This window comes from Pipistrellus hanaki (genome assembly GCF_964339955.1).
Source record: "Pipistrellus hanaki genome assembly, chromosome: 2".
Taxonomy (NCBI): domain Eukaryota; kingdom Metazoa; phylum Chordata; class Mammalia; order Chiroptera; family Vespertilionidae; genus Pipistrellus; species Pipistrellus hanaki.
In genome coordinates this window covers 156940689-156965090 of record NC_140504.1, presented here as the reverse complement: position 1 = coordinate 156965090, position 24402 = coordinate 156940689, and the positions used below count along the sequence as shown (strand labels likewise).

The following is a 24402-nucleotide window of genomic DNA, read 5'->3' as shown; positions in this document are numbered from 1 at the left end:
CTGTATTTCCCAAATTCCAGGTCTCTTGCAAACATGTAAAACCTACAAGAAAAGCCAGAGGACCAGAATATTTATTTTTAGAGCCCCAGCCAACCTCGGTTCAGGGGAAGAATTGTAGTCTTTGGGAATTGTACCCACAAACTGGCCAACCTATTAGGTCTGAAAAGAGAACTGTAAGCTTCATATGTCATAAAACTATAGCTGCTAGCTAAGTGGTCCAGCCTAAATCAGCGAGGCACACATTGTCTAGAGCACATGTGTCAAACACAAGGCCCGCGGGCCAAATCCAGCCCGCCAGGCCTTGCAATGTGGCCCGCACCGCGCTGTCATCACTGCACTCCACTGTCAGTTTATGACATTGTCAGTTTATGACTGTTCAGTAAACCATTCGGCCCGCGATTTAGGCTGGATTTTAGATTTTGGCCCCTTCTCTGATTGAGTTCGACACCCCTAGTCTAGAGCATTGGTTCTCAACCTTTCTAACACAGTTCCTCATGTTGTGATGACCCCCAACCATAAAATTATTTTCGTTGCTACTTCATAACTGTAACTTTTGCTACTGTTAATGAATCGTAATTGTAAAGTTCTGTGTTTTCCGATGGTCTTAGGCTCTACAGCAGCGAAAATAATTTTATGGTTGGGGGTCACTGCAATATGAGGAACCTGTATTAAAGGGTCGTGGCATTAGAAAGGTTGAGAACCACTGGTCTGGACAAGTACATAATGGATTCAGTCATTATTTTTATTGTTCTGAGAATCTAGAAAACTTCTGGAGCAGATTGGGTTTGCTACTAGAAAGGGTGCTAAATAAAAATCATTTTCATAAAAAAAAAAAACTTAATTGAAGAGAATAGAGAAGGGCAGAGAAATGAATTATGGAAGCCTCTATAGCGGGCACAGAACACAAAGCTAGAACTTGAGGTTCCTAGTTCCCAAACTTAGTGTTTACCCCTTAACTTCATGTTTGCACAGTAACGTAAGACATGTGGCTGGGTCTGAAGACTTGAGATTGAAGCATACTTTGAACAGGATCAGATTTAAAAGAGTCCAGAAATGCACAATTTAATCCTCTAATGTGTGTAAAGTTTTTATAATACATGTTAATTTGTGGGCCATTTGAATTAATTTTAAAAAATTACTGAATAGCATGCATCTTTTTAGTGATGGAACAATAGTGGGCTATTTTTACTTCCCAGTTTTCTTAATTTTAAATCAAGCATGCATTGCTTTACAATCATGGAGAAAATAAAACAAGAAGGAATTGTAGACTACTTTCCAATGCATTTTTACTCCTTTCTAGTAGACAGATGCTCAAGCCTGTCTGGTGCTGAGGTTCTAGATGGAGCTCCATTATTCTCCTGGCTGTGTGGAGGGGACAGTAAGAAAGGTAGTTTGAGGCAGACGGAGGGGCTGCACACTCACTTGGGAGCTAGAACGATGCTCTCTTGCCTGAGTCACTCAGCTCCGTGGGCCAGACCTTGGAGGATCTGGAAGCTGCTACCGACGTGGCTATATCCTCATTCCCTTATTTTATATGTTTCTTTTCTCTTTTTCTTTTTTTGCTTTTTTAAATATATTTTATTGATTTTTACAGAGAAGAAGGGAGAGGGATAGAGAGTTAGAAACACCGATAAGAGAGAAACATGGATCAGCTGCCTCCCGCACACCCCCCACCCCAAGGTACATGTCCTTGACTGGAATCGAACCTGGGACCCTTCAGTCTGCAGGCCGACGCTCTATCCACTGAGCAAAACCCATTTCGGCTGTATCTGTTTCTAATGAGCACGTTGTTGAGAACTGTCTCCATCATTAATAGTCGCATCATTGTGCCTTTTTCTTAGTAAGTACAGAAGCCATTGTTTCTGCCAGGTAATGGCCTCCCACCTACTAACTAGAATGAATAAGTACAATAAAAATGCATTGAACAAATATTTCCTGAGCATCTTCTATGTGGTCAAGGAAGAGGGTCGTGAGGGTGGCGCTATATAAAGATGAGATGTTGAATTTTGCTATTTCTCAGAGCACGTCTCAGGTCTAACATACTGCCTAACAAGAGTTGTTCTCAGCACAGTGGACGTAGCTAGATTTACTAGCAGCTTTTGGCAATATTCAGGGTTTGAGAACGGACTTGCTTGCACGTCAAGTGTGTGACATTCCACCAGGCAGTGGCTGCATCCCAAAGTCCACATTCTTGAGCAATCACTTGTAACAGGAGAGGAGTGGTAGATGCTGAAGGGTGACCTCAGAGCTCCTTCGTTTCCTCCTCCCTAGCTCATGCCCCTTTTCAGAGCAGAATTAATGTACTTCATCGGCTATCGCATGTCTGATATTTACATCTGTAAGATATCCAGCCGCAGGCCCTTTCAGACTGTATATAATCCATCAATGAGTCCCTAATTGATAACACAGTTTCAGGTTGCCTCGCAGACTTGCTGGAAACAGGCTCACATAAATTGTAAACGATTCTTAAGTTCATTTATCCAAAGCTAGGTCATATGTCCATCCATCCAACACACATGTGTATTCTTTTTCTTAAAACCACTCCTGCCAGATCTCCACTCTCTAAATTGACTCCTTGTCCCTGATTCCATTCAAATAACTAATGTTTGACAGTGCATGTGTTATATTACAGCACTGCTAATGTTTCGTTCAGGTTCTTTCCTGCTTTTATCCCTAGTTTCTCACTCTCTTTTCTTCTAAATTCCTGCTGAGCTATTTTCTTGTGCATAGCCTGATCCCTAAAGAGAGTTTATTTGAAGAGTCCAAGGAAAGTTGCCTCTTGCTCTCTTGAGTTATGCAATTGAGATGAGAGTGGAGCTGGGAGTTCATCTTTCTCACCAAAAGAAAAAGTATCTGGACTTTATTGTGTTTGATTTAAAGAGCATTTGAAGTTGCAAACTTGGATCGAAGTAGCATTGCAGCCTTCACTGTGGAATGGGATTCATGGGGTGTAAGGGGCATTTGCAAGTCACATTACAGCACTAACCGTGCAGGAGGTACAGGTGGGCCCTGGAGGCTGGAGTGGATCCATCACTTCCTTCTATGAATGGCAAACATTGGCCGTGTGCTATGGAGGTTCCTCTCTTTTCTTTAAAACACTATGGAAGTTGGCTGTTAAATATACTAATACCAATGCAGTGAAAAGATGCATTCTACTCCCCCCCCCCAAAAAAAAAACAAAAAAAAAAAACACTAAAATTAAAAGAATAAAAATCAACCAAACTAGGGATTTCTGGTTTGTTTTCATGCCTAATTACCCCAGCTCTATGATGCATGTGTGCCATAAGAGATGTTGCAATTAGCCGAAACCGGTTTGGCTCAGTGGATAGAGCATAGGTCTGCAGACTGAAAGGTCCCAGGTTCGATTCCAGTCAAGGGCATGTACCTTGGTTGCGGGCACATCCCTGGTCGGGGGTGTGCAAGAGGCAGTTGGTTGATGCTTCTCTCTCATCGTTTCTAGCTCTCTAGCTCTTTCCCTTCCTCTCTGTCAAAAATCAATAAAATATATTTTTTTTGAAAAAAGAGATGTGGCAATTATTTATATAATATCTAAAAACTGTTATTCAGTCGCTTAGAAACCCAGGTTTTTTAAGGTTGTGTGATTTCGTTTCCGTGTATGTGTGTGTGTGTGTGTGTGTGTGTGTGTGTGTGTATCATACGCAAATACAAAATTAAGTACACACAGGGCCTTTTTCTTCACCCTGATCCCCTTCATGCTCTTTTCCTGTACTTTGATCTACTTCAAAGTCTAGTCTTATAGTTTCTCACAACAACCCTATTATATACTGCTTTTACAAGATTTTTTGCCACATATATTCTCATATATATATATATATATATATATATATATATATATATACACACATACACATACACACACAAAAAAAAATTTGTGTGTGTATGTATGGTCCCTAGGCCTGGCCGACAATCAGAGCATGTCTGGTGTGGAAGGGTAGATCCCAGCTGACCTCTGGGCCCTGAGCAGCACCTGGGCCCCTGGGCCCCATGCATGCCCCCCTCCACCTGAGTCATTGGGCCCCTGCCCAGCTCCCTCAGCACCTGGGAGCCAGGAGGCTGCCCTGCTCCCACCACCACCGCTGGATGATTGGCAGGGCAATTGGGCCCCACTTACACTTGCCTTGGCTTGGCACTGCCCACTCACTTGCACCATCCCACCTTGGTCCTGCTCTCAGTCCTGCTCTCATCTGGGCCCATCAGAGCCAGCAGTGCATCCACTGCCACCCACTGCCAGTGCCACGTCACCAGTGCCCACCATGCTCCACACTGCCCTCTGGTGGTCAGTGCACATCATAGTGAGCAGTCAAACTGTAGTTTGAACTCTCAGTCGAGGGGACAATTTGCATATTAGGCTTTTAGTATAATATATAGGATACTCTCTTATAACATATATGATCTAATGGATATAGCCTGTTTAACTTATAGCCTGTTTAACAAAGTATCTGAACATTCTTCTGTGCATCCTATATAATAAAGAGCTAATATGCTAATTAGATCAGATGGCAAATGACCTTCTGAACAACCAGTGGGCAAGGCTATGAGGCAGCTGGGGCCACAAGGGCCAAGTTCCTTGCATGAATTTCATGCATTGGGCCTCTAGTATATAAAAAAATATACTTCTCTATCATTGTAGCAGTGACTACATAATATTGTTGAATTAATGAATCTACTCCACTTCGACATTTAGAATGTCCCAATTTTTCACTATATCATTGCTCCCTTGAAAGAATGACCCTTCCACAGTTTTACTTGACCACTGTGTGGCGGTTGACATGTAAACTTCTCACTGTCATCCTTTGGTTTCCATTTATCCTCTTACTTTTCTGCCCAGCCCTTTCCCGTTTCCCCTCGGCTCCTTTTCCATTATTCTGTCTGAAGGGACCATGTCTCCACTGTCCTTCATCACTGTTACCTCCGTGAAGGTCATCAGTTTAGCAGCGTCTCAACTCCCACCACGTGCTGCTGAATTCCACCTCTTCATCTCCACCCACGACCTATCTCTGGGTTTATTTATTGTGTAACCAACTTCAGGGCACACTTCTCTCTATGATTGTCCTGTCGTTATCTCAAAAATTAAACAAAACACTAACTTTCCTCTAAACTTACTTCCCAATGTGGCTCATTATCCCAATTTCCACCCAGTACAACTCCAGGTTTTATTTAACAGTTTTGCCTAAACTCGAGTCAGTGACCAAATAAAAGCACAAGTGAGTGAATGTTTGTCAGGTATTTACTGTGTACAAGATCCCTCCCTGGGCACTTACCTGTGTGTTCCTCTTCTTGCTCATCACACCGATTTGTGGCATAGGTCTCATCGTCCTCTCTTGATTGAAGGGGAAACTTGGCTCAGACTTTGTTGTTCACAGATGTCTCTTGAGTCTCCTTTGGCTTCTGCACTGCGGATGCCACACACTTAGATCGTCACTGCCTTTCTAGAGGAATAATTATTTCGTATGTCCCAAAAGCTTTCCCTGCTTCTCTCTCCTCTTTTTTTTCTTTCTTCGGTATATCCTGCATACTGTTGGTATTTTGAAAATACCTGCTCTATAACTCTACTTTTCAAAATCTTCTGGCAGCTCCCCTTTACCTCTAAGATAAAGGTGAAGGCCTTTCAACTCCATCTTCTGTTCCTCTTTCTCCTTCGCAAGCCCTCTGAGCTCTCCCCTCTGGGAATCACTTTCATTTCTTCAAACCACTAGTCTCTGTCCCTCCTCCGTACCCTTGTTCATATTATTGTTTCATCCTGCCTTCTCTGACTTGTAAAATATTGCTCATTCCTCCAACCTCTTTGCCACCTTCCCTCTGGCAAAGATGAGAATTCTTGTCTGTTGCAGCTTGTTATGTTTACCAGGAAGCTGACTCAGAGATGGGGACTGGCAGCCTGTAGGGAAAGAGAAGGAAGCAGGGTTGAGCAGTAGGAGAAGTGGGCTGGGATACAGTCTCTGCAGAGTCTCCAGCCACCGCTCAGAGAGCCCAAAGGCTGTGGTGGCCCAGCTACAACTCTTGTTTATTACTTTACTCTATGGCTCATCTTATTATATAATTTTAATTTTTTATATTGGACATCTACTTGACCCTCTGCTCCAATTAATTTTTGTGTGTGTGTGTGTGTGTGTGCCTACTGCTCACACAAAAATAAAAATCCAGCTGAAACTGGTTTGGTTCAGTGGATAGAGTGTCAGCCTGCGGACTGAAAGGTCCCGGGTTCGATTCCGGTCAAGGGCATGTACCTTGGTTGCGGGCACATCCCCAGTAGGGGGTGTGCAAGAGGCAACTGATCAATGATTCTCTCATCGATGTTTCTAACTATCCCTCTCTCTTCCTCTCTGTTAAAAAAAAAAAAAAAAAATCAATAAAATATATTTTTCAAAATAAATGAAAAAATAAAAATCTAGTGCCTTGCCCATAGCAGGTACACAGCAAATGTTTACTAAGTGAATGAATGAACGAAACAAACTGGGGTTTTCTCTGTAATGTTGTTACCTTGCTTTTATAATGGAATAGTCAAGACTTTGGAAGGACCTTTTTGAAGAAAGAAATGTGGATGTGATTTGCTGTAAGGTAGCCCTAGTTTCCTTAGCTTAGCAGCAAGTCAGCACACATAAATGTCTCAGGTGTACAGAGTGTCACAGACTATGCAGGAGCATGGTGTCATTCTCATGAAACCAACTGTGCTGAGTCCAAACATGCACTGTACATAAGAAAATCAACCCACCGTTTCTTAGTGCCTCATAAACCTTTTTATACATTTGTCTCATTCTTACAAAGAAAGTATCTGCTGTACCTCATAGCTGATAAACAGGCCCAGGGAACTTACCTGATCTCTCTAAAATCTAACAACAAACTGTTGCTATCGACATGACTAAACACTGTGCCCTAACTCCTAGTTCAGTGGCTTCCCTACAATAGGCTGCTAAGATGAAGAGAGATATCTCCACCACTGCGTCCTGCCTATTGATACTCCCTTTATGTCTAAAGCCAAACTTAGAACCTTCTCTCTTCCTACCCAAACCTCCTCCTCGGCTCATGTTTCATGTTTCATGTTTCATGTCAATTAAAAGCAGCTTCATTTTACTTTTTCACTGAAGCCTGAGACCCAGAATAAACCCCAACCCCTTCCTCACACTCCCTCATAAAGAGCTTCTCTCAGCTGACAGCCGTATGGCCGCATGGTACTCTGGCAAGATAACTAGGAGAGTTCCTACCCTCAGAGAGCACACAGCCGGTTGTATATATAGTATTGTGTTGGGCGAGTCGGGACGAGGAGGAAATCAGCTGACAGGTACAATACAGTGCTGAGTGTTGTCTTGATACGGATAAGCGGTGGCACTTGACCCAGATTGTGAGGTTGCATTGTGTCTTAAGGGACAATAGGAATTTTCCAGGAGATAGGCTTGTGGCAAGCACATTTCCCATTTCAGAATCTGTAAAAAAGTCCAGATAGCAGGGATCACTGTATAAGAAGGGATAAGGATCAGAAAATGAAGATAGTGTTAAGCCAGATTTTAATGAGCCTTTATACATCAGCCTAAAGGTTTTGTTTGGGATTTGGTTTTGGTTTTCACTTGTTTTTAGCTTGAAATCAACCAACTGATAGACTTGAAGCAGGAGAGACAAGAGAGCTTTGTGCAGAGTGGGTGGAAGTGTAGTTGGCCTGGAAGAAGGAGAAACCAGGGTAGACTATTAAAGGTCCCTCAGAGGTGGAGAGGGCGGTGGGGAGAGGCTGAGGCAAAAAACACAGTGACCAGGTGAGAAGTAATGGGATGGCAAGAGGTGGAGAATCAGCCCGGCCTGTGTGGCTCAGTGGTTGAGCATCCATCCATGCACCAGGAGGTCACCCATTCCATTCAGGGCACATGCCCAGTTGCAGTTGCATGTCGGTGCCCAGTGTGGGGTGTGCAGGTGACAGTGGATCAATGTTCTCTTTTATCGATGTTTCTCCCTCGCTCTCCCTCTCTCTCTTTAAAATCATTTTAAATAAAGAAGAAGAAGTAGAGAATCAGTGTACACCACTCTTGTAAGCTGCTTGGCTAAGAAAAGGAGAAAAGCCACTGAAAACTTCGGGAGAGGTCGGAGAGAGGAAGGGTTTTATTGTTCTTGCTGCTGCTAATATTTTTTAAACTAGGAACACTGAGTGTTTAGATGACGAAGACAGTGAAACTAAGGCAACAGGATGATGAAGGTTAAAGTCTCGGTCCAGTTGTCCCACCTGAGTGATCCTGAGTCAGCCGGAGTGCATTGTTAAGAACACTTTCCAAGTGAACCAGATGTTGGCTTGGTGAAGCTTGGGAATCTGTATTTTTCAAAGCTGATTGTGATGGTCAGCCAGGCTTGAGAACTTCATCCTTTTGTTCTCTCTTACTCCTTCCGGGAATGTTTGAAGACCTCCTGGACTTGTGGATCCTTTGGGAATGGCCTGCTAGAAAGGAAGAGGGTAGAGCAGTAGACCCCCACCTGATTGTGGGTTTTCCCAGGCGTTTACTCACATTCTGAGCCCATGACCAGGCTGTCTCAACCGGCTGAAGGACAGAATGGACTGGTTATTTTATGTGACAGAATTAGCCTAGAACAGACATGACAAGCTTGGAATAGAACCAGGGCTGTGAGGATTCCTCTACTTAACATTATACTGAAATAAAGACTATGAGACCAAAACCGGTTTGGCTCAGTGGATAGAGCGTCGGTCTGCGAACTGAAAGGTCCCAGGTTCAATTCCAGTCAAGGGCATGTACATTGGTTGTGGGCACATCCCTGATAGGGGGTGTGCAGGAGGCAGCTGGTCGATGTTTCTCTCTCATTGATGTTTCTAGCTCTCTATCCCTCTCCCTTCCTCTCTGTAAAAAATCAATAAAAATATATTTTTAAAAAAGAGAGAGAGAGAGAGAGAGAGAGAGAGAGAGACTATAAGATAGGTGGGTCCGTGGTCATTATTGCAACTTGGGTGATGGGCTTTCGCGAGTATAATCTGGAGGAATCACTGTGCTGCATGCTCCAGATTCATTCAGCTCAGAGCTCAAGTCACTTCCCTCTCGGAGTCAGAGTAGCCTTAAGTCTGTAACGGGAACAGTACTATCTCTTGCATGAACCTCCACATTCTGGCTCTCGCTGGCTGCCTGAATAACAGATAAAACCTACCTCTTAGGATTGCTGTAAAATTAACTGAGGTAATACATATGAAAGGCTTAGGAAAGTGCTTGGTACATAATTAAATGCTCGATATGTTTGCCACTTCTGAAGCAGCGTAAACTATATCTGGGGGGTCCATGAAAGACAGCCTCTCCTGAAAACACGGTAAAGCAATACTCTGGATGTGAGCGAGGAGTAGGAATTGGAAAGATGCGATAGGGTATAATGCCAGAAATTATTAGGAGTCCTCAGAATGTTAATTCATTTTATCCACCTTCGAAATGAGGGCTGTTGCACAGAATATTACTGAAAGGTGCTATGTAATTTCTGGTCTGTTGGGGAAGTCGGAGTGTTTTTATATGTCTGCAACTTTGTGTATTTAGGACAGCTCTTGTGTTTGGTATTCGGTAAGCCGTGGGAGGCAGATAGCTGTGGGTGTTTTGCTTGGTGGTGTTGGGCTGGGCCTTGGAAAGCCCAGAGTTCCTTGAGGTGGGAGGCAGCAGGCCTTCTATGATAGATCATTTTCTTCCTGTGCCTACCCCGTGGTGGAGAATATGTTGAGAAAAACAATAGTCACAGCCCAGCTACAAGGGGTTTGTATCCCAACCCTTTCTCATCAGCCCGGTGATGGAAGCATTAAAGAGCGTAGATAAGAGTTTGGAAACATTGTTGGTTTGGGTTTCACTGAAGAGGTCAATGAGTTTGAGACAAGTTAGATGTAGATGGGGAAATTGGAGGGAAGATAGTTGGGGTCATGGACTCTGGGGCCTGTAGGTTAGACAGGTCAGTATTCTGTGTGCAGGCAGATATGAGCCTCAGGAATGGGAGTTGTAAAGAACACCTGGAAGGGGGAAAGGCATGCTTTTTAGCTGCCTTTCTGATAGCAGTGTGTGTGTGGTAGTTGAAAAAAAGTAAGCCAGTGGGTATGCCAGGATTGTTTGTCTTTGCCCAGAATCCACATAGAAACGGCGCGAGGGAGAAATAGGCCATTTGTTGAAGGCTACTCTGAGGGGGAAGGAAGGGGTGGAGTTTGCCTTTGAAGAGCAAGGTGCCACCACAGGCAGCGCTTTAGTTTTTAAATGCCAAGGTTAAGCTTCTCCAGCATTCTCATCTAAGTGTTTCTGGGCACTGTTTGGACATTTTGTTTAAGCTTGGATCGCTATTACTGTCTCACAGTCCTGACTTATTTTTTTTTCCTTTGACATACACTTGATTAAACCCAGTTGGACGTTGGTTCTTTCTCTCTTGTTGTAAACCTGTGTATCTCCCTCCTATTGGACTTCATTCTCTGCCCTTTTAACACTTTTCTCCTTTGGTTTCTAAAAAGGGTCTTGGGGAACACCTTGTCAAAATCCATGGCTTCACAGATGAGGAAATCGGGAGAGGTGACATAGGTGAAAAGCCTTGACCAAGATCATCATTCACTAGTTCATACTGACTCAGTGCATACTGACGGAGCACTTCCTGAAAGCCAGGCCCTTGCCAGGAGGCCAGGAATGTGAGGAACAGACCTGACCCAGCTCCTGCCTCCTTGGAGCTTAGAGTCCCTCTGCATCAGAGACCTGAGTCAAATAGCTTCAAACAGAAATACAATGAACGTGACCCATTTTTGCTATGAAGGAAAACACTGGGTGCTCTGAGGGAAGGTCTCTCTGAGAGAGAGTGAAAAGGATCACTTTGTGCCAAGAGCTGGGCACATCTGCCAAACTGAAAGAAATAGCTCTTGATGTGTGCAGCGTAGCGAGGGGGTGAGGGGAAAGGTGAGGTGGGAGAGTAGGAAGGGGCCAGGTGGCATAGGGCCCTAGCGAGTTCGGGTTTAGGACTAGGAGAGGCATAGTAGGAAATCTCTGAAGGGTTTTTCAGCAAATCCATGGTGCAACTTGGTTGCCATTTTTGAAAGATGCCTCTGCACGCGGTCTGGAGAGTAAATGTAAGGTTAGGCATGGGACTTCCACCCATGGCTTCTTATTCCCAGTCCATTCCTATTTATCAGGCCTCCCTTCTAGTTCCTAAGTACTTACCTGATTTCAATAGAAAGTTCAGAATAGCACTTAGTCTGCGTCCAAACAACTTACGTGCTGCTCCAATGGACAGGCAAAGAAAAAGACGCCCACAAAATAATTCAGAAATCTCAGCTAGACAGTTTCTCAGTTCAGTAAAACCTCCTCCTGTTGTCTAAAATATGCTCTCCGATAGATGTCGCTCAAAATCATGAGTGCTGTCACTCCTGTTGGCTCTGCCTGCCAAGTTGTAGCTTGTGTCTGGGCCTCATTCTAGTTAAGCCAGCCTGTGGGGTCAGAGGCGCACCCCATGACATCGGACGACCCACTTGGTGGGTGCCGCTTTCAGCAACTTGGCAGTTTGTTTTAAAACGATTAAGTGTTATTTTAGCCTTATACCTTACTTCAGTTGTGAAATCATTCCTTTTCATCGTGTCTCCTTAACTGTACTTACTTGCCTTATACGTATATTTACAAGCTAATGCAGCCAGTTATTTTGATTGAGTAACACCGACATGTTTATATATGTTTACTCTGCCTCTCAGGAAATACTCGGTGTGCTTTTTACCCGATGATTATTGCTAACTCATCTCAGCATGTATTTATTGACATGTAGAAGCACTGTGGTATTCCGGCAACAGCAAGGGCTTTGGGCAGACATGCCTACATCATCATCACTCCACCCTGGAGGCTTTGAGCAAGCTCCGCCTCTATAAAATGGGTATAATAAACTCACGGGGGAGTTATGGAAAGGAGTAGTACACCATATATGCCACACTCAATAAGTTTTTCCTATTTTATTATCACATCAGCCTGACTGAGGTATCATTGACAGCCAATAAACGTATGTGTTCAGAATATACAGTTGATACATTCTGGCATGTGCAGTCCCATGAAATCTTCAGACAGGCAGGCTTTTTATCCCTCCCCTTACCTATCTGTTCCGTATCTATTGATTTGGTGGTGGTGTGGGGAGAAGGGAGTATGTATTATTTTTAAACATGCTTAGAATGATCATTGCTCTCTATGGCTGTACTCCCAATATTTAACCTATTTTTAATTGGATTTGGCATTAGAGGAAAGTAAGTTTTTTGGAATTGATCCAGCCACAGTATCCGGAAACAGCTGAGAAAAAGTACCATGCAGCCCCTCCCCCGCCTGGGTCCTGCAGGCATCACCCCTGCAGCCCTCATCGAGTGGGTGCCTCGATGTGGAAAGCACGGGGGGGCCTGCCCGGGGGTACAGATGTGGCTCCGACAGAGGCCTTGCCCTCAGGGGTCTTATAGTCCAGGGACCGAGAAGCGAAAAGTTACCCCCACAACAATCCTATGAACTATGAGATGGGAAGAGAGAAATACCGGAGGGATTCAGAGGGCATGATGACTTCTGTCTCGGGAATAAGCTTCAGTGAGGAAAAAAGCCATCTCTCGCCTCCTCCCCGGCGTCTGTCTGAGGTAGGTGTGCAGAGCAGCTTTGACAGATACAGGGCCTGCCCGGGGATAGCTTAAGGCTTAACGCTGTGCATCCTGGGCCGACGGCTGGGCACCTGCCCAGCTTGTTCTTGGATGCCGTCCAGCGTTTCTGAAGAAAGAGTGAGTGTGCAGGACCCCAGCCCGAGTTTTCCAGCGGCCAGAACACCTCCCTGACTCCTGTGAATGGAGAAGCCCCCGCTGGGCTGCCCCGTGGATAACGGGGCTCTCGCTCACCGCACATCTGGGTCAGCGAGGGGCCCTCTCGAGGCGCGCACCACGATGATAGATTGCCTCTGGGCTCTGGGATCCTCATTACCATCATATCCATCATCTTCGGCTAGTCCCCAATAACGGGTGAAATTTAATCAGATGCCAGAGGAGTTCTCAAGGGCAGGATTGGAGGAACCTCGCCTGATACCTAAGCTCTCGCGCTGCCGTGATGCGAGGGAGCCAGCGTGATGTTTGGTGGTGGAGACTAAATGTATCATGCGCTGTAGGAACTGTGATTTATTTTTAAAGCATTCTTGCTCTCTGTGGCTCCCCTTTTAATAGCCTCATTGCAGCCTGTTTATCGTTACAGATGTTATTTTTAAGTGAGGTCATGGAGTTTGCCTGGACTTCCAAAGGCAGCATTCGCCTTTTTCTTGCTGGGTTGGCGGGGCTGCCTGGAGAACAGGGCTAAGATGAAGTCAAGACTGAGCCTTCAGACCCCCGGGAGATGAGGCGAAGGAACCATCTCTCCCCTGGAAACACACACTCCTGTCTGCAGTCTGTCTCAGGAGAAAGCATGGTCACCCGAGTCCAGGTGACGACCTTGAGAAGGTCGCCCGGCAGAGTAGAGAGGAGACGGGCATTGTGGTCACGGGCTGGATCGCCACCTTCCTTGTCCACTGAAACCTCAAGCTGGTCCAAACCCTCTCTGATCCTGGCTCCTTACCTGTGACTTGGGATGGCCATTTTTTTTTTACTCCTGGGACTGTTAGGAGGATGAAATGTGCTACAGCTCCTTGGTGTGTGTGGGGCAGGGTAGCTGCTGGAGGTGTGGGGCACCGGGCCGGCTGTGGCCACTACAGCTTGCCACCGCCGTTTGAAAACACGCTTTGGTTAGCACACACCAGCGTGTCTCTGTATATTGGCGAGCACCAGTCTGTTTACACATGTCCATGGCTGCTTTCACATGACAGTGGCAGAGTTGCAGCAGAGACCATGTGATTTGCAAAGGCAGAATCATTGACAATCTGGCCCTTGACAGAGGTGTGCCGACTCCCGAGCTAGACCAAAGGCTGGTCGCATGGCACTCAGAGCATGCGTGTTTTTCTGTGTTTTTCTCAGACATCTCACAGTTTCTTTTTGGCTTTGCTCAGACTCCTCCTCTATTGCCTTGCCTTCTGCTCCGTGTCCCTGTATGTGATTCTTTTGGTATAGTGGTTATTACAGCAGGGTTTGCTTTGGGGTCATCTGTGTATATTGTGCAGCACATAAAGCAGCACTCTACACAAAGTAAGTGTATAATACGTGACCGAGTTGGTGTGGAACAGAGCGAAAGGGCATCAGAGGGGGGGGAGGGAACTCTGAGTCCAGGAAAGAGGTTAAGGAAGTCTTTGTGGACAGGATTGCACACAAGGCAAACTCCAGCTGCCAGTCAGTGAGAGGGATGCAGTGTACACAGGACAGGAAGCAATCCTGCACGAGGTAAAGAAGGCAGGAGCCTGGAGACCCAGGCTTGGACGACAGCTCCACGGCTTACTGATGAAGCCTTAGGCGAATTGCTTCAGCTTCTCTGCACTTGCTTTATCCTCAACTCCAAAGGAGGGAATAATGATCCTAGGGTGGTTGTGTGGATGAAATGAGATAACATCAAGGAGAGCCTCCATCCAGGCATGTTGGAATCATTCCATAAACGATCATCGGATGATTATGGCTCTGGCCTTTTAAGTTCCCTCGGCGCTGTTTCCCTCATTATGGAGTGAGCAAGGTCAAGGTCACACATCTAGTCCCTCTGGAGACTAGGCCTATTAACATCACTGTTTTCTACCGTTAGAGGATATAGCCAAGCCAGTAAGTGTATGCTGGCCCAACAGGGACCAGCCCAGTGAGGGGAGGCATTAGTACAACTGAATCCTTCATGCTGGAAAAATGATCCCGGACATAGAGTGTCACCATTCAAAGTTAAGATGAATAGCTTCGCTTGACTGAAACATTCATTTCATTTTCTTTTTTCTTTTTTTTAATATATTTTATTGATTTTTTGCAGTGAGGAAGAGAGATGGATAGAGAGTTAGAAACATCAATGAGAGAGAATCATCGATCGGCTGCCTCTTGCACACCCCCTACTGGGGATATGCCCACCAACCAAGATACATGCCCTTGACCAGAATCGAACCTGGGACCTTCCAGTCCGCAGGCTGACTCTCTATCCACTGAGCCAAACTGGTTTCGGCTCATTTCATTTTCTAATAGGGGTATGTGTTTGTTTCTGAAGGACAGAAAGAAAATGTTTTGTAGAAAATGTACAGCTTTATAGTGGAGTTTCTTCAGATGAGAAGCGTTTTATGCAAAGCAGACGCCTGTGGAGTGGTGCCCACGGGCACCGGTGGGCTCAGCGGTTATGTTTCATTTTTCCCCCTCTTCCCCCCCCCCCCCCCCCCCCCAGTTCTTGCAGACAACCTGAAGTCCAACCCTGGGATCAAGTGGCAGTATTTCAGTTCGGAAGAAGGGATCTTCACTGTCTTCCCGGCCCACAAGTTCCGGTGTAAGGGCAGCTATGAGCATCGCAGCAGGTATGTTCACTTCCTTGCTAACGTTGTCATGACTGACCCTGACAGTGTTCTGCATGCAATACCAGCTCCTCATTGACACACCTGGCTCTGCCTCTAGGCTGCGGTTTTAGAAACCTGAACTTATTCTGAAACGATTTCGCCTTTGAACATAGGTTGATTATAGAAATGCTAGGGAAGGTCACATGGTAAAGCCCAGAGCTTTTCTAGAACTGTCTCACATGCCACAAGAGAGCAAGCTATTTACTAAAGAAATTAAATTGCTTGCACCACCCAAACTGCTCTGCGCTTCGGGCACCTTTGGTGAGACAAACACGGTGATACGTTGCCTACAGTTCAGCCCTGGAAGACGTAGCGATAGCATGTCTCAGGGCAGAGGTTGTGATGCTCACGGTTCCTGTCCGTGACATGGTGCTTGGCCATCCTTTTGAAATGTACACCCAAATCTCAGCTACTCAAGTGTGAAAGTTGTCTAGGAAACATTGGGTTCAAGACCCGTCGTTAGTGCGATAATGACTGGAAGTTGTGCTGCTTAGCCAGAAGGGCAGTGACAGAGATGGCGTGTAGGACAAGGCTCCTCAATTTACAGAGCCCCTGAGGCAAACACTCCTTCCTTCCTTGGGAATCCCCATGGTTCCCCGTTTGCAGTGTCAGATGTTTGATGCCAGAACCTCTGCAGTTGGTACAAGACACCTACTTTGCCAAGTCTAAATGAGCCATCACTTGATTTTCATGTGCTTCTTGGAAGAGAAATTAGATGGCATGCTGTTTTTTGAAAATATATTTTTATTGATTTCAGAGAAGAAGGGAGAGAAAGAGAGCGAGATAGAAATATCAGTGATGAGAGAGAATCATCGATCAGCTGCCTCCTACATGCCCCACACTGGGGATTGAGCCACAACCCGGGAATCGAACCGTGACCTCTTGGTTCATAGGTCAATGCTCAATCGCTGAACCACGCCAGCAGGCAGCATGCTGCTTTTAATGAATCACCCGTGAGGGATAATTCAAAAGGACAGGCAGGACCTTATCCCAAATCAGCATTACCCTGCACTTCGAAGGTTTTGTGCATTTTTTTTTAATTGGTTTCATAGAGAAAGAGAGAGGAAGAGAGAGATAGAAACATCAATGATGCAAGAGAATCATGGATTGGCTGCCTCTTGTATGCCCCAAACTAGGGATCAAGCCTGTAATCCAGGCATGTGCCCTGACTGGGAATCGAACCGTGACCTCCTGGTTCATAGGTCAATGCTCAACCATTAAGCCACACCAGCTGGGCAGGTTTCGTGCATCTTGTTCGTAAATATGTTGCTACTAAAATATCGCACTCAAGCATTTTTTGCCAACTTATTATGACAGTGTGAACACATATGCTGCTTATTATTTATGTGAACTGAGTTGGAACGAAGAAGTTGTGTCCTTTTAAAAAAAAAAAAAATCTATTCACTAGCTTGGAGGACCTAAAAAGTCCCATGTGTAACACAGTCATCAGTGTTGGGAGAATTAGATTTTCTTCTTTGCTGTTCTCTCTTTCATTTCTGGAGCCACATCTCCTGGATTTTATTTATTTTTTTAATCCCATTTCCCTACTGGCTCAATGGTATCAACTAGTGGTACCTTAGTATGAATGCAGGGCTTCGGGCTTGAGAACAGTGAGTGTCGACTTGGCCAGGTGTTTTGGTACTTTGCCTACATTTCTCAATTTGTGCCCAGGCTTTTGTGACTCAACTGGCAACTACCATTTCCCAGAGAGAGAGAGAGAAAAAAAATCAATCTAGTGTTTTTTAGGGGTGTCCATAAAGGAGAGCATTCTCTAAGGCTGATTTGCTTTCTTAAGCTCCCCCTAATTTGTTCCAGCTTTAACACCATGAATAGAGACCTCATTAAGCCTCCCCGCACACCCCTTCCTGCACTGCACTCTGGCAGAAGCCTGCTTTGATGGGCGGCCTTTCTCTGGAGCGTCACCCCTCCCCTTTTCTTAATGTTGGCAAACAAAAACCTGGCCAGGAGAGTGGCTACCACAGGCTCCAACAGCCCTGGCGGCCTGGTGTTCAGTGCATAGATAAGGGGCCTTTTCGGGGCTGACATGCGTGGGCTGCCTCAGTCCTAAAAGGGAAGGGCTCTCTTCGCAGTGGTCTTCGTCTTGCGGGAGAGAAAACAGACCTGCAATTCCGAGTCGCTCAGCACGCTCACCGAGTATAGGGTACCTGGGTTTTCCCAAAGACCTACTCGGTCATCTGCCGAGGAGGACAGGCGAGCGGACCTTTCTCCCTCTGAGGCTGTGTCTGCCGCTTGAGGCGGCCACCCCGTCTGTTTCCTGGAGCAGGACGTTGGGTAACCCTGAGCAGCATCACCACCACAAGCAGCGGAGAGGGTGGCCATGCGAGGAGAAGCCAGCCTTCCACAGGGTTTGCTTCTTAAAACCGTCTTCCCATTGCTTTGGACTGTGGTAGACACATGGTACCAGCCCCTGGTCTGCAGACCCGCACTGTGATCTCGGGGTGTTGTTTTCAGGGCCCCGGGATAGTTTGTCCCGCTGGGCTGGTCTCTCTCATTCTCCTGCCCTCTGGGGGAAAACCTAGGCACCGGTGTGACTACACATCTGCTCACAGCTGGCTCAGGGTGAGGCCTATTACTTAAAGCAGGATTGACCGCAGAGAGCTTCTCCTCCTTCCAGACCGATCTACGTCTCCACAGTCCGGCCGCAGTCCAAGCACATCGTAGTGATCCTGGACCACGGGGCCTCCGTCACCGACACCCAGCTCCAGATCGCCAAGGACGCCGCCCAGGTCATCCTCAGCGCCATCGACGAGCACGATAAGGTGAGCGTGATCCAGGGGCCCGCCTGGCTGCGGATCTGCCTTGAACACCTTCTTAAAAGCACTCTGTGTTTTATGGCATATGTTTTGGAACCCTTTTATTATTATTATTATTATTATTATTATTATTATTATTAAATTACTATCGGTGTACATATCTTACCATTTCCCTCCCTCCCATACATGCCCTCCCTCCCCAGAGTTTTTCACCTATTGGTTTTGCTTATATGCATGCATACAAGTCCTTCGGTTGATTTCTCATCTCCCTCCCCTCCCCGCTGCAATTTAACAGTCTGCTTGTTGCTTTACTGTCTCTATATCTACCTTTTGGAACTCGTCTTTACGATGAAGAGAGCGATGTAGTTTTCATTCTAGTATTTGAGGAAGCCTCCACCAACTGAGGTTACAAACCTCTTGTAAAACAGGCCCCACCCAGCCGCACCTTGCACTTCCTTTCTGCCTCCTCTTAAGACTTCTAATTAGCTGTGACTTTCACACTGGAAGTTATGTTAAGGAGCAATAAGGCCAGGGCTTGGGTGCTGGTGGGAGGCTGACTTTACCTGAAGATTGCTTGGGAGGGAAGGGAGAGGGAAGGCCACTAGAGGCTTACTAATCTCTAAGGCACCTAGAGACAGGTGTGTTTGCAGGTCTGTTGCTGTGGGCAGTTTCTGCTTCTTCATTTTGACTTCCATATCCTAAAGTTTTACTCACTAATGTCTTTGTTTAAAACCTCCCCCATATCTTTACCCTCTCCCCCCCCCACCTTCCACCTCCAATTGGACAACCAAGATGGTTAGTACTGGCTAAGACTTTTCTTTGTGTTAAAAAAAAATAATAATAAATAATATTATATGTGAACACCATACTGCTGACTTCATCTTGGAGCAAAAACCAAACTCTAGGGTCCCTCCCGCTGACCAATCCTTAGCTAATCCCTTTTCATCTTGATAGCTGTGTGCTTTCGGGCATTTGTTTTTAAACTTTCAGGAAACTGTAAGCTTTCTCACTCCTCTGGCTCTTCTGGAATTTAGAAAATAAATAAAAAGACAGCAACCCACACCTTTCCATGGTAGGATAAGGGGTTACCTTTTTCTTCTATCCAGATCTCGGTGCTGACTGTGGCAGACACTGTGAGGACCTGCTCCCTGGACCAGTGCTACAAGACGTTCCTGTCTCCAGCCACCAGTGAGACCAAAAGGAAGATGTCCACCTTCGTCAGCAGCGTCAAATCTCTGGACAGCCCTACTCAGCACGCCGTAGGATTTCAAAAGGCATTTCAGCTGATTCGGAGCACAAATAACAACACAAAGTTCCAAGCAAGTAAGTGCATTTTCTCAGAGGACTGATAAACTAGTGGGTAAAGAGTGGCAATAGGAATATGTTATAAATGCATCACACAACTATGTCTGGGGGTATTTTTTTAAAAACAGACTCGAGATAAAATTTTTGTGTGTTGTCATGTCATTTAATCCTAGGCTCTTAATAGATTTTTCTCTTCTTTTCCAATCCAAGTACTCAGTCTGCAGAATGTCTCCACTCCCAGAGCCTCTTTCTGCCCCTTTCATAAGGACACATCCTATTTACTTCCCCAGGGAATACCCACGTCCTTTTTAATGCTAATGGTCAACCTGGCCTCCTCTTTGACTTAGAATGAATGACCGCTTGTGCGCCTGTGCAGGTAAATGGGCCGCAGGACTTCTTGCCCTAATCCTTCCGTCCTCTAACCAGCTGTCATTCCGATGAGCATAGCCCTTCAAAATGTACAAAGGCACTCTAATTTAATTTCCTAGTATTAAAGAAGATGTGGACTTAGGATGCATGGTAATGAAAAGGGTATTTTGAAATAAGACACGTACTTTGAAACGACCGAAAGGAATCTCTGTTATTTTCCCTTTTATATTTGAAAATCTATTTGTAGGTGTGTATGTGTGTGTGGTTTGTAATGAATGTATCCTTGAGATAAATGTGAGGAATATATCTTTAAGCTCTTTGTCGGTCTGCATTAAAACTAAGACAGCATTGCTAAATACAAAGCACAGTGCCTGGCATATGGTGGGACCTTGAAAGAAAGAAGCTGCTGTAAGGATTGCAACTAACGGGGGTGGGTAGCATATGCGTTTTGTGTTTGTGTATATTATTATCTCATCGTGTATTGTGTTATCTCACTGTTTCCCCGGGTCAGGAGTCTAGATACAGCTTCGCTGGGTTCTCTTCTTAGGATTGCGTAAGGCTGCAATCCAGCTGTCAGCCAGGTGTGTGGTCTCATCAGAGGTTTGGAGTCCTCCTCTTCCAAGCTCTAACCGTTGACACACTCACTTTCCTTGCAACTGCAGAACTCATGTCCACTTGCTTCTTCAAGGCCAGCAGGAGAGCATCTCCTCTTCAGCTCCTGACTTCAGGGAAGGCTTTAAAGGTCTCGTCGGAACTAATCAAACCCACTCTCCCTTTTGGTTTAAGCAGATCGTTCTCCCTTGCGATTGACTTTAAGACCTTAATGACATCTGCAAAGTCTCTCTATCACCTTTGCCAGAGTCGAATGGTTAGAAGTGAATTCCTGGTCATGCCCGCAGTCAAGACGGGAGGGGATCATTGTGCAAGGGTGCCAGTCATCAGGCTCATCTTAGAATTCGCCAATCAGCATTGAAACTGACCAGTATTACAGGCTGGCCAAGTGTAACATTTCCCACGATTCAATAAGGCCAGTAGACAAGGTCGACCTATGAAGTATTCAAGAGGATTGGTTAGTTGGTGGATGCCATTTACCTGTAGGTGCCATCTACCTCAGTGAAAGTGTTTCTACTTAATTCTTCAGCCCTCAAACCAGCTTTAGAGTTGAGGTCCAGTTTTGATGGTGATATTGTTTAAATAGTGGAGAGAAATGTCAGCCCAGCAGTGGCCAGGAAGTGACTGTGACTCGGCAAGTCCCCAAGGTGAGGTAAGGAGGGTTGTTTGCAGGGTGTAGTTAGCCTAAGAGCACATACTCCATCAGGGAGGCAGCTTCTCTTCCGTCCAGCCTGTGTTGCCAGGCAGGAATTCCTGCCCTGTGTTGCCAGATCTTCTGTTTCAAAAGAAGCCAGAAATATGGATTTTTTTTTTATGTGAAATCCCTTGATTTTCAGATGTTGACATTTGTTCCAGCTTCAAAACTGTGCGTAGAGACCTCATTAAACCTCTTCTTACAAATCTTCCTGCACTGCACTTGAGCTGTTTTGATGACTAGCATTTGTCTTCCGTGTACTTTGTTTATTTTTCTTAATGTTGGCAAACAAAAGCATGGCAAGTAGAGTGACCATCAAACACTGGGACAAATTTTGATGGTACTATTCTTTCTTTCTCTCTCTCTCTCTCTCTCTCTCTCTCTCTCTCTCTCTCTCTGTCTCTCTCTGTCTCTCTCTCTTTCTCTCTCTCTCTCTCTCTCTCTCTCTCTCTCTCTCTCTCTCTCTCTCTCTCTCTCTCTCTTTCTTCCTCCCTCAGAGGAGTCCCTTTTCAGCCAACTAATGTGTTCCTAAGGTTTCACAAGCCTCCACCTAAAGCTTCTCCCAGCAGTTCGAAGGAGAAAAGGACCCAAATGAGTTGCATGAAGTATTTACTCCAGGAATGAGCATTGTCTGGTTAATTAATGAATGATTTGAGGTGCTCTTGAGCAATATAGCATAGTGTTTTAAGTATGTGGGTTTTAGGTTTACACCAATGTGGTTTCAAATTCCTACTCTGGAATTTTTCTAACCTCTGTGAACTTGTGTAAATTATTTGATCTCTCCAGGCCTCGGGGTGATAATAAGATCCAGGATTCCATCATAAATATTAAATAAATGTAGCTGTGGCTGTTATGATATTCAGTTTCCTACAAGACATCCAGCTAACCTACAGAAGATGCCCCAGTCATCCTAAATTGACCTGAGGCCCAAACAAGGCCAAGAACCACTAGTAGCCTTGGCTACAACACAGGGAGGGGTCTATATACTCCTCCCAGGAGCTTACACTCTATATATATACACCACTGTTCATTCCACAGACAGTTAGTTAGCACCTGCTCTGTACCTGGAACTGTTTGAAGGCCATGGGGTGAGGTTAACCTAATAAATCATATCTTCCCTGTAGGATTATTGTGAGAATTAATTTGTGCATGAGAGTAAAGTATCTGTCCCCCATTAGTGATAATAAGATCCAAAAGCTACATGTCAGAAATTATTGCAACTTTGTACTAATCGGAAAAATCTAAAACTTTTATCCAGTGCTGGCTTTTTTCAAGCCTAGATAGACTTATAACTGATAACATCAGTACATTTGGGTTATTTGTTCTGGGTTTATTATTAGGGTAATTGGTTGGCGGGTCATTTTATAGCAGAAGGAATAAGATGGTTAGGAGTGATGATCTATTGGCATGGGCAAAGTCTCGTTTGAGTAGCTCTTTCCTTTTAGATGGTGACCTTAAAGAATGCATGTGACTTAGGGGTTTGCCAAATGGAGAGTCCATTGCATTTTTTTAATTTATTTAAGTTTTTTATTGTTAATGTATTACAAAAACCATTGCATTTTCTTCTAGGTATATACTATGTTGTTGTTCTGCCCAAGTTCCTATAATTACTCTTTTTTTTTTTTTTTTTTTTTGACTTTTTACAGAGAGGAAGGAAGAGAGATAGAGAGCTAGAAATGTCGATGAGAGAGAAACATCGACCAGCTGCCTCTTGCACACCCCTGACTGGGGATGTGCCCACAACCAACGTACATGCCCTTGACCGGAATCGAACCTGAGACCTTTCAGTCCGCAGACCGACGCTCTACTGCTGAGCCAAACCGGTTTCGGCTAATTACTCATTCTTAACATTACTAAACACAACATTTAAAGTTCTTCTAACTGAGTGACTGGAGAGAATATCCTGTTAAGTAAAAATAAATACATAAATCAGACCAAATTTGGCAGGTCTGCTATCTAGAAATAGAAAAATAACTCTGTTTTGATTGTGCATAGAACAGTGCGGGGGCCAGATGGGGCAGTGGCCAGATATGGCAGGGATCTCCCTTTTCCATGTCCAGCACGGAAAGAGAGATGAATGAACCGGTTCTAAGTGGAGGCACCCAGGGATTGAGAAATAAAAGAAAGAAAGAAAGAAGGAAAGAAAGAAAGAAAGAAGGAAAGAAAGAAAGGAAGGAAGGAAGGAAGGAAGGAAGGAAGGAAGGAAGGAAGGAAGGAAGGAAGAAAGAAAGAAAGAAAGAAAGAAAGAAAGAAAGAAAGAAAGAAGCAGAAATAGAAGCAAGCTGGGAGCCAGGTGGGACACCATTCTCTCTGATGGAGAGGCAGCCACGATCACCCTGCGCCCTAGCAGCACATTTATTTTATACCCCCAAATACCAGGAAGTATCACCAAAACTTAGGATCAAATGAGCTTATTTGCATTCTTGAGTAGGCCCTAGCATTCCTGGTGCTTGACTGGCTTACATATCTAGACCTGCCCCTGCTGACTCCTGGGCTTATATGAAGGCCAAGCTGATAACATATCCAGCCTCATTGGGAAGCATGTTCTCAGGGCGTGGCTCTGCCGATAGCCCAGAGTTCAGCTGACTATAATTAAAAAAATGCCTATGTGCCTTCCCAGGTGCTGTCTGTAGGACAGGAATGGAGTCAGGGATTAGCAAAAAAGTAGTGAGAATACTTACAAAGTCTATATCTTATTGTGGGGATGAAAAGAAAACACACTGATTGCTGAAGGTTGCAGTCCTTCTAGCTTTCCAAATATGGATCTATGCCCTAAAACCATCTCTCAGTGACAATATTTAATTCAAATTTTTAAAGCTGGGTAAAAAATTCAATGTGTTCTCTTTTAAGTCAGTTTTACAGGTGTGTCCAGGAATTTATCACACATGGTACCTTTGGCATTGGGCAGCCTCATGGTATATTTGTACACACACATACACACTGTTTTTTTCCAGTTAAAACTTTAAGTTAGGTGTTCTCAGGTGTGTATTTACAACATGGAGAATTATTATCAGCTAATTTAAAACAGGGATATTCATAAGCTTATGTGTGTGTGTGTGTGTGTGTGTGTGTGTGTGTGTTGCATCAGTATTCACTTCCTAATTTTTGATAAATAGTGCAATATAAATTTGCAGTTAGTATTTATTAGAGAATTATTCAAACATCAAAAGTAGCTTTAAGACTTGCTTATAGATCCTATCCGCTGGCACCCAG

At 44.9% G+C, this 24402-nt stretch overlaps 1 protein-coding gene across 1 annotated transcript in view; it reads left to right on the top strand.

Moving 5' to 3' along the window:
• Nucleotides 1-24402, top strand: part of CACHD1 (cache domain containing 1) — a 230236-nt gene that overhangs the window by 147659 nt on the left and 58175 nt on the right. The window contains exons 5-7 of the mRNA XM_084871354.1: nt 15270-15396; nt 18071-18215; nt 19316-19532. Of these exons, the coding sequence (XP_084727480.1) occupies nt 15270-15396; nt 18071-18215; nt 19316-19532 (489 nt within the window). The remainder of the gene's footprint in view (nt 1-15269; nt 15397-18070; nt 18216-19315; nt 19533-24402) is intronic.